The sequence below is a fragment of the Olea europaea genome, chromosome 2, assembly GCF_002742605.1.
Source record: "Olea europaea var. sylvestris chromosome 2, O_europaea_v1, whole genome shotgun sequence".
Taxonomy (NCBI): Eukaryota; Viridiplantae; Streptophyta; class Magnoliopsida; order Lamiales; family Oleaceae; genus Olea; species Olea europaea.
This window is the reverse complement of record NC_036238.1, coordinates 25,171,787-25,182,689: the sequence shown is the minus strand read 5'-3', so window position 1 is coordinate 25,182,689 and position 10,903 is coordinate 25,171,787. Positions and strand designations below refer to the sequence as shown.

Here is a 10,903-nt window from a genome sequence, read left to right as displayed (position 1 = left end):
TTTGATTATTAGTGCATGTTCTTGATGAAATATTATGACTTGTTATCCATGTTCTAAAATGCATAATGAACTATTTGTTCTTTATAGATATGAAAACAACTCATCGTCTTATATTATGGTGGTAAATGGGTCCAAAACAAAGAATACATAGAATATGAAATTGTTGAAATAATAGTCTCGCCTACGTATAATGGAGTTATAGATATTATATTATCATCACTGGACTTGAATCGAACACGAGTAAAATTCATGCTTTCTACTATTAGCTATGCTACTTTTAGAAAGTATCACATATGATAGTCAAACAAAAGTATACATTCTTGTAACATGCTTAGGTGCTTAAATATAGTGATCTCCTCGCCCCATATCTTCTCATCTAATTTATTCATCCAGTTTACCTCTTAGTCCAACAGATAGCTCTAGGCAAATCTCCCGAACCGAACCGAACCGAGCCCGACGGTTCTTGTCAAATTAAATACTCGAACGGGTATCTGAATTGAAAACCGACAGGTACGGTTCGGTTCTAGACCAAGAACCGAATCTTTCTAATTTTTTTTATATTGAATAAATCAAATTATTTTAATTTTAATTTTAATTTTTTCTAAACAAATTAACAATTTCTAAATCCAAATTTTTGGCCAAATAATTTGTTTTATTTTTAATTTTTTAATTTTTGGCCCAATTACCCCTTTTATTGTCTCATTTTTTAGCCCAACAAGATCCAACCTACTAAATAACCTCAAATATGTACACTAAAGTGCATAATGCTGTCTCGACTCTCGCAGCCTCGTCGACATTCCAAAACCTATACAATCGTCGGCCGACGCTATGACCTCTGCCAACCGAAATTTTGACCATAGCGATCATTTGAACAAGGTAGTCCACGAGTCACTGACATTTCAAAACCATTGAATATGTCATTAGTTGTATTTATATAATGTTGTTATAAATGTTAAAAAATCTAATTATAATACAGAACCGAACCGAACTGAACCGAACCCAAACGGTTCCATAATTATATTTGGACCCGACGGTTCTATTTACTAAATACCCGAAAATTTTGGTTCGGTTCGGTTCTCTTCAGAACCGACCCGCGCCCACCCCTACCAATAGAAGTCGACATATTCTTGGTAACAGGCTTAGGTGGTAATGAAATTGTTATTGAAGTATTAGATTTTCCTATTACCAGTATTCTTATAATAGCTAACGAATTGGTACAATATGTAAAATTCCTCTAGAAACCATTCACGACTTTCTCCTCGTTACTAAGACAAGATTTTGCATATGTTGCAGATTATAAGCAAATTATAAGCTTGTTGCAGATTTAAATCAATGAGAGAATTTAGAGAAGGGGATTATGTCATTGTTCATGTTTGTTCTTTAAAAATGTCTTGAAAAAAATTAATATCCAATATCTTGGCCCATTTTTTGTACTCCAATTCTTCGATCTAATGTTTATCTAATTGATTTGCAATTGATCTTAACAATTTGTGCCGTGTTAGATCTAGTTCCTTGAGGCACCAAGTCTCAAGTTTCACCTGCATCTAATTATACAAATAATCCATGGTGACTTTTTCCTTGTGCTCTTTCAATTTTCTTGGACCTAATACCTAACTTTATTGTGATCTTCATGTCACTTCACCTTTCGTGAATGCTCATTTAATTTGTGATACTTGAATAACATAAGACTTATATTACATTTACAAATCACATGAATTTATATATTAAACATGACACTTAATAATTATAAATTTTAATTTCAAGATCTCAAATTTACTTATTGAATAAGATCATAAGAATTAGATGAACTTTATCTTCAAGATTTTTCAATTTTATTCATCAAATAACATGATACTTAAGAATTAGATGAATTTAAATTTCGAGATTTGAACTATTGAAACGTGACACTCAAGCTATATGGGCATCTCATGCTTTGTATAAAAAAAATTTCAAGATATGAAAATAACATGATACTTAAGAATTAGATGAATTTAAATTTCGAGATTTGAACTATTGAAACGTGACACTCAAGCTATATGGGCATCTCATGCTTTGTGTAAAAAAATTTTGAAGATATGATTGAAATTTCACTAAAAGATATAATAGAAAATGAAAATTTTTCAGTAATAATTGGCATTTGACTGTCTATTTTATTTCATCCAATTTATAAAGGTACTTAACATCATGTTTTTGTTCATGCATTTCAACATTTTGTGATACAAATGATGTTGTCCTTATGCAAATGGAACATGGTTTTGATTTAATCTAAAGATGTGTACAAAAGAAAGAGGAAAACAAACCAACTATATCAAATTAAAAATAAATCAAAGATTTTTTATTTATTTTTTCATTCTTGAGGAAGTGTATATCTTAGTCGAATCTTTTTTACTATGAAAGTAGACTAGTCTAATTGTGCTAGTTAGATTGGCGCATCAACGAGTTCTAATAGTTTTTGAATGTTAGTTCATTCCAACTAATCACACTTTACGGCCAACAACCAATAAAAAACACAAAATAGTTGCGAATGCATTGGGAATTTTTCATACGTTCACAATACCAAAAAAAAAAAAAATTAGGGGGCAAAAAAAATAGAAAAATCCACCGTAAATGTGAGACTATTGTCACTATTTTATGGCAATAAAATAAAATAATAAATTAGGGGACATAAAACTTAAACTCTTATTTTCATAAACTCAACTAGTTTGCAAGACTCGTAAGTGTGCTTGCGATTGTTTTCATAATCACTATCCTCTATAAAAAAAAATGTAAATATGTGTCCATATCTCATGCTTAACGTATCCAATTCCTTATCTCGATGTATATACTTAAAGTGACGCCTGCACAATCTCTTGCCTTAGAAATAAAGCTAGAAGATCAAAATATAAATAACAAAACTTCCATTATTATATCTTATAATGACAAGTTATCATGATCCACATGCCAAATTGGTTTCATTAAGAGCAACATTATTTAAGTCATATAAATTATAAAATATTAAGTAAAATATCGGTCAATTGTCAAATTTACATTTGTAATTAGAACCCCTAAAACATCAAGCTAGTCAAGTTAAAAATTTCAAGCGCGAGATCCTTTCAGTTGGAAGTCATTTCGAGCATCGTTATAGAATTAGGCTATCACCTCTTCGTACTCGCATCACCCTTTTTTTTTTTGTGGAAAGCTCGATGAGCAAAGAAAAGTGTTTAACCGAAGTCAAAAAGAGGTTAATCCATTTAATTCGCCAATATGTATATGTTCAAATCGGTGATTTAATGTCACATGACATGTACCAAATCCAATGAAAAATCTGGTTGTGTGTGTGATATCATGCCTCCGCTAATTTAGGCGGCAGTTTGAGAGACCTCAGTGGATTGTGCTAAAAATCGTACGCAAATTTCATGTGAAATAATGTTAATAAACACAGTACTATTTTAATAATGACATGTTCTGAGGGATAAGTCAAAGAATGTGATCATTTTTATTATGTCCAATTGAATTCTGCATGTAGGGCCACGCCTTTATATTCATCCAGTGCTATGATGCCCACATGCCCGAGGTGTTGACAAGAAATAGTCATTGAGTTTTAAGAATTTTGAAAATTTTAATAATTTTGATCCCATTCTTCTAGAGATATGTTCATAGATATTCTTACAAAATGAACTAATTCTCTCAAGTTTATTTGTCTTAGAGTAGTGTATATTTGATAAAAGATTAATTTAGACATCTAATGATGTTGAACTTTGCTAGCATCTTCTTTTAACCTCATTTCTAAGTACTTTTATTTCGTGTATAACTTCACGTGATCTTGAAATAGTCAATTTTGATATGGAGACAGAAAAATACGCATGGTTTGAAGTTCAGGCGCACCATCATGTGCATAGTTTGCCTCTCCTTTTTTCTTGTTCCACCATTTTAAAAGGGAAAATTAGGGTTGGATTTACCAACTTTTCATGGAATCGCGGGAAAGTAATAAATTCCAAACCCTCAAAAGTGAGTTTTAGGTCCTGGACCTATCTAAATATGTAAATTTGGATCGCAATTGACCAAAATCATCAATGCGAAACTTTAAAATTGCACAAAACTTTGACTTGATTCAAAACTCGAAGGTAAAACTATTAAACAAACATTTCATTCTAATTCCAAAATCTTCACGCTATTTTAGCGACTATATTGATGGTTTTTCATTTTCTCAAGGATATAGATTTAAATTGATCAAGGATTCATAAACACACCACATGAAAGATTGGGGAGCTCAACCATAGTTTTTCTACTTTAAAATCGTTGTTACTAATTGTTATTAACCAATTACGTATGAATAGACGAGACTTTTTCTTTTTAAATGTGTTGATAAACCAAAAATAATCTTACCTTAATAAACTTAAATGGATAATATCCAAATAAGTTATAAAAAACAGAAAAAGGAAATAGACCATCACAAAATTTTTTCGAGTTTAATGTCCTGAAAAATAAGCAAATTATCACACAATTCAACAAAAATCCCAAAAAAATTATTTAGATCCATAATACAAATATATCTGCTGCAATTTTCATAGGTGGGGATGAAAGAATATACAGCCACAATTACTTTGTCTGCCCCCATAGATTAGTTGCCTAATTAGTTGAAACTTTTATCCAGCTTTCTGATGTTCTACGTTATATACCTGGCAGATTGAGTTCCTGTCCCAAACAATATATTTTTTTTTGTTAGCTTTTTACATGGCAAATAACAGGTGAATTAGTGACAGAATCTCCAATATAATATTTTGTGCTAGAATTTTATATTGTATAAAGAATAAAATCTTCAAATCTTTTTAATTAAGAAAGAAAGTAAAATAATTATAATTACATAAAAAATTATCATATTTGGAGAAATTAAAGTCAATAGATCTGGTAGCTTCATAACTAACATTACATATAACAATTAATCAATAAAACAGCGTAAAACAACTCATATAATCGACTCTAAATGTAGAAAAATAAAGTTTAAGTTATTCCCGAAATAAAATATTAAAGTTGGGTGGCTGAATATTGTGAATACCTTTGACAAACCCCACCCTAGCCCTAAGGTGTGGCAATCATTATCGAACATGGGTGCCACCCCATAGTTGACACTTTAAACTTCCTTAATCCAACTACTCTATGCTCCTCATATATCTATATATATATATATAGACACACTATGATCAGTCATAAACTATAGTCACTAATCAAAATATTGTATGCTTCTAACAAATGAAGCCCTTCTATATTTCCATCATCTTTTTTCTCCTCCTCATTTCAAGCAATAATGCAATCCCAGTTAATAGAAATTATGTGAAGCAATTCTTGGCTTCACAAAATGCAGCCCGATCTGCCTTAAGGCTGCCTCCGATGGTGTGGGATGCCAGGTTAACCCGTTATGCCGAGTGGTATGCCAACCGAAGGCGCCGGGACTGTGCCTTGGAGCACTCGAACGGGCCATACGGAGAAAATATTTTCTGGGGTAGCGGCAATGGGTGGACCCCAGCGCAAGCCGCTGTGGCATGGGTGTCGGAACGGCGGAGCTACAACTACATGTCGAATTCTTGTGCATATGGGCAGCAATGTGGACATTATACACAAATTGTTTGGAGAGAAACAAGAAGAATTGGATGTGCTAGAGTGAGCTGTTATGGGGGCAGGGGTGTTTTTATGATTTGCAGTTATGACCCTCCTGGGAATTACATTGGAGAGAGACCTTATTGAATGTTCAATCAAGTCATTTTTGAAAGAAAAATCACTGTATGGGAGTTGAGACTCGAGAGTGTGTTATTTGCTGTCCAACATCTAATTAATGTTTTCTTTCTTTTTTCTTTTTATTTTTTTTCCTTTTTATTTTTTTTCCTTTTTTGGGTGGGGGGGGGTGGGATGGGGTGGGAGGGGAGGGGACGGTTGAGACTGATGAAATGATACCTTGATTGATATATATACAGATAATCAAAAAGTATAAGAATAAAATTAACGTGCGTGGCTACCTTCAAAGTTTAGATTACTTGATGTTTTAAGTATATGACAATAATAATTATCAATTACGTGTTTAGTATGTACGAGGGACATAGTTTCATAGGCAATTCTCTATTTAAATATTGTTCAATCATAGCCTAGAAGTTAAACAACTTCGTTAATATTATTAAAAAATCTATAGTTTGCGTTAACTAATAAGCTATAAATGACATAACATGATTGAAGAAGGATCATAAATATATTCTTATTTAGACGATTAGAACTAAGTATGTAAGATGTTAATTAGTATGACTTCAAATTTTAAAAAATGAGGAAAATTTTAGAGAGTATCAAGAGAGAGAGAGAACAAAATTAATGTAGTATTATTATTTTTCATTATGTTTGAAGTAGCCTTCAAACAACTAAAAACCCTAAAGTACTTTCATCTTTCTTCTTCTCCTTTCTCTCACTGCACAAATCTAAGCGTTCCAAAGATCAGAGTTTCGTACAAACTTAGGATGACTCTTACGAGAAGAAAATTTTCCATGACGATGTTAAAGTCGTTGAACAGTATAAAATATATGAAAAAAGAAAATTCAACGGCTATTTAGTTCGTGGTCATGGAAAAATTCCATTACATAGCGACTATTTTTTTAGCCCTCATAGAATTAGGATTGCACGACTATTTTCTGTTTTTCCTTTGAAACTAAAGCGGAACCTTAGATATTTAAGAAATATTGTTGCCAAAAATAATTAAACAATTCAAATTAGTAGTCAATGAAGAAAGTATGCTGATCACCTCATTCGACTTGAGATTTGCTGTTCAAAATTGACTGCTCATCTAGTTGTTCACCTAACGATTTATTGATGGATTTTGCTAAATGTACAGCATTTGCAGTACAGTAGCGCTTACAGCACTCACCTAAGGGTGGGGTTCGCGATTATTTTAATTGTGAACCCCACCTGATATGTGTGTGTGTGATCAATGATGTACACATAGCATGTTTCTTTATTGATACATCATTTTACAAATATTTTTCAGCACAGGTGGCAGTGGGAAAAATGTTGGACTCGTTAATTTTAAGCCACCTCATTCCTGAATCATTCGAGCACTTTTTCTCTAATTTATACTTAGACTATTTTCGCATCCAGGCCTTGCCATAGGGATACAATTGCTGTATATATCCGTATTTCTTTTTTCTTTCTTTCTTTCTTTTTTTTTTTGACATATAAAACGTATATTTTCCGAAATACACATCTTGCAATTTAATTGTTTCACGGGCCCAAAAATATGGGGAGAGGGGATATCCTTGCCTTAGCCCACAGGACGGTTTGATAAAGCCAGAGTCCTATTAAAAAAAAAGGTTGAACCCTAACCTTAAGGGTCCCCACGCCCCTTTTCTAGAGTTTTGTGAGGGAGGTAAATCGCGAGATGTGCCCCCAACAAGCCAGGGAATAAGAGCTGTTTGTACACTGCGCTTACAAGAAGTCCAATTCCATGTTTCATGAATCTAACCCCCACACTACGGCTGCCAGTAAGACGTTAGATAACCTCACTCCTTTTCTTTGCACTACTGGGCAATGCCCCAGGGGGGCAAAGCCATGAGTCCTATTGATAATAAAGGAGAAGGTTGCAGTAGAAATGCACAATCCACTTTTAGTAAATCCAATTTTCCCCATAACCTCGTAGATGAAGCAGTCGTAGGCCTTAGTCATGTCAAGTTTCAAGGCCATATATTCCAGTTCCCGCGATGTGCGACACTTCAGAGTATCAGCTCAAAGGCCGAGATTATGTTGTCCGTGATCAATCGTTCAAAACTCGGAAAATAGCCTCCTCTTCATTCTCCTTCAGCCATTCAAAAATACGGAATTCTATCTGTTGGAGGGAGGTGCAAAAGCTCTCCACTTCGACTTATGCGAACGAGGTCCTCTCATTGTGAAAGAAGTAATGACGAGAAGGATCTGATAGGTTGGGAGCATGGCGGACCCACATTGGGTCCTAGTGGGTCAAGTGACCCGCTAGCTTTAGGAGTGGGTTTTTTTTTGTTTTTTTTTTTTTATAACTCCAAAATCACGAAGAAAAAAAGAGAATCCTTCCATTGCCAAACAACAATTGAATTAATTGTTTTTATTGGTAAATTTGTGATTATTGATAAATAAATTATTTTTTCAGTCGAATTGATTGTTTTAATTGGTTGTTTTTCTTAAGCCCTCGGTTGGCCCCCATTATATTACATTTCATTTTTCTCTCATATATTTCAACCACACAATCTTTCATAAAATAATATTACACGTAAATCGAAAATTTTTCCTTCTTTTTCAACCATTTATTTTAAAAAAAAAAAAATATTCCACCCATTTTTATTTTCAAAAAATGGGGGCCAAACAATGTATAAATTTGATTGTGCCCCACTAACTCCAAATATCTGCGTCCGTCACTGGTTGGGAGGTATGCCAATCTTACGATGGTGTCAGTTTAGCACCTAGGGAATAAACAAATAAATAGGCCTCTAATGATATGGGCTAGAACCTTTTTCAGTCTGTTTGTCAAGGTTCGGGAGACTGCCTTGTAGGTCACATTGCATAAGCTAATAGGTCGAAACTCAGTCATATTTCTCGCACATATACTTTTTTGAATAGGCACGACAAATGTGTCATTTACTGGTTACTTAATTACGTAATTGTATTTCAACAATACAGGCATATGTATCTCAACTCACGAGGTAGGGTATAGAATTAGGAAGAAGAAAAAATGGATAATAAAAGCAATATTTTAAGCCCAGATTGATTTCCATTTCTTAAAATTCATTTTTCTCCTAAACTCATTTATAATCACATTCTCATAATAAAATAATTTTACAGGTAGATTTATAATTTTGTCCTACTTTTTTTAGTATACATTGAGAATTCGTGGCATACCTCGAGACAGCAAATGGGTGGTTCACAGGCTCAACATGCCATCTCTGGTCTGTCACCAATAACTTCTCGACACAGTTGTTTTGTCCATTCCAAATTTGCCACCCACAAAACAACAATTTAACAACATATCATTATCCGGCGTGGCCCAGGTAACATGCAAATGGGTTGTCCAAATTCCACAAAAAAGCAACTCATATATTCTTAGAGATGTCAAGCGGGTCGAGTCGACGAGCTTGACTCAAGGACGACTCGGGCTCGTCATGGGAACCAACGAGCCGAGCAAGGCTGGGCTTGTCGATTTTGCGAGCGGCTCATGGGCACGGCACAAGAGCGGCTCGTGGGCTCGTAAAAAATGTAAAGAAAAGTTTAAAAATTTCAAAAAAAAAAAAAAAATGTTAGAGCTCATGGGCTTGGCTCGGCCTACGAGCTAGTGAACTCACGTCAAGCTCGGCTGGTTATTAATGAGCCACGAGCTGTACTCATGCTGCTCAGCCTATTGTCATCTCTATATATTCGTAGAATAGAATGGTATTTTATACAGAACAAATGGTCTGAGAGTGTGTATTAAGCAACAGATAATTAGTTTTTGACAATTTTTTGAGTGTATATCGATCTTAGAGTCCGATGTTTACATTGTTGTTCTTTAAAGGATCGAGCTCCACATAAAGGAGCTTAGTTCATAAGGGTCTCACACGCCTCTCACTATAGAGGTCAGGCCCCACATGCATTAAAAAATTAAAAAAGGTGGGGCCTACCCTCACTTCCTCTTTCATCTGGCAGGGCTGCGAAACGAGCCCTTGTACCTCCATCTTTTTCCTTCTTTAAATGGCTGTTCAATTAGTTGTAAAGCGTCGAGCTTGTGGACGGAGTTTGAAATTATTCTAGTGTGCGGACAGGGCAAGGAAATTATTACGTGCGGATGATGTTGCCAGTTGGTATAATAAATAGACAGCTTGAATGAGATCTATTTAATATTTCTTTTCTTTAATAGAAATTAAAAAGTTCTGCTCATCTGAATGATATTAGATTTAATTTTTTCAGCATCAGAGTGACCCACGATCTCTATTTTATTACTGACAATCTTTTTGGGAATTCACAATCTTATTTTTTTCACTTGGTTAAGTCCTGATAATTACAGTATAGTTCTTGCAAAAAAAATTATTATAAAATTATGCTTATTTCTTAATAAATGTTATCATATCACGATTCACAATCGTAGATACACTATCTAGTTTGAGTGTTTAACGTTTTAAGTCCATTAAAATATTTTTTTATTCTAAAAACTTTACAAAATTATAAAACTTTCAGTTTGAGTAATCGACATATCACAAAACTCATGATCAGCACTATACGTTACAATTAAGTGGCATCACTCTTCTTGAAATCATATAAAATGCTAGTAAGTCACATTATCTAGTGCTACAGCCCAAATTTCAAATCTTAAACTTTAGTACCTCCATCGCCACAGTGATAGAGATTTTGGTCTTGACTCTGTTACCACAAGCTCTAGAGAAGTCTGAATAGGAGATCTATATTGAAAAAATAAAAATGAAGCATAATCTCTTGTTATCTTCATGATTCTCACTATCGTTCCAATATTCAAAACCCAAATAGTAGTATCATCAGAGCCATATCTCACCACCAAAAGGCCACATAATAAAACTACATACAAAGTTTCAAAGCAGCTATGCTGGAACTGCATGGGGCAGTCTGATAAGTGTGTTTTTGTACACTTATTTACATCACAAGCATGACTTAAATACAAGTAAAATGATTGAATTGTTACTTAATTTTGTCGAATTCATGCAATGTAGGTGATTCTATGAAAATAGTGGAATTCAGAAGAAAAGAGCCGAAAAAGGACCAAATTGGAGCAAAATGAAAATTCAGGGACCAAATTGCAATTATCTGAAAGTTGATCCGATGAACACATCAAGCAATTGATCAAGCTAAGCACCAATTGGAAGTTATAATGGAATATTGAAGCAACTAGAAACAAGAGAGGAGGTCAAGGAGTGAAGGAATG

General features: G+C 33.9%; 1 protein-coding gene across 1 annotated transcript; it reads left to right on the top strand.

Annotated features, from left to right (window-relative positions):
• Nucleotides 1-5,050: 5,050 nt before the first annotated feature.
• LOC111376308 (pathogenesis-related protein PR-1-like) lies at nt 5,051-5,828 on the top strand. The gene has a single exon (XM_022999257.1). It carries the CDS (start codon nt 5,230-5,232, stop codon nt 5,719-5,721), a length of 492 nt encoding a protein of 163 aa, XP_022855025.1. The 5' UTR covers nt 5,051-5,229; the 3' UTR covers nt 5,722-5,828.
• Nucleotides 5,829-10,903: the final 5,075 nt, after the last annotated feature.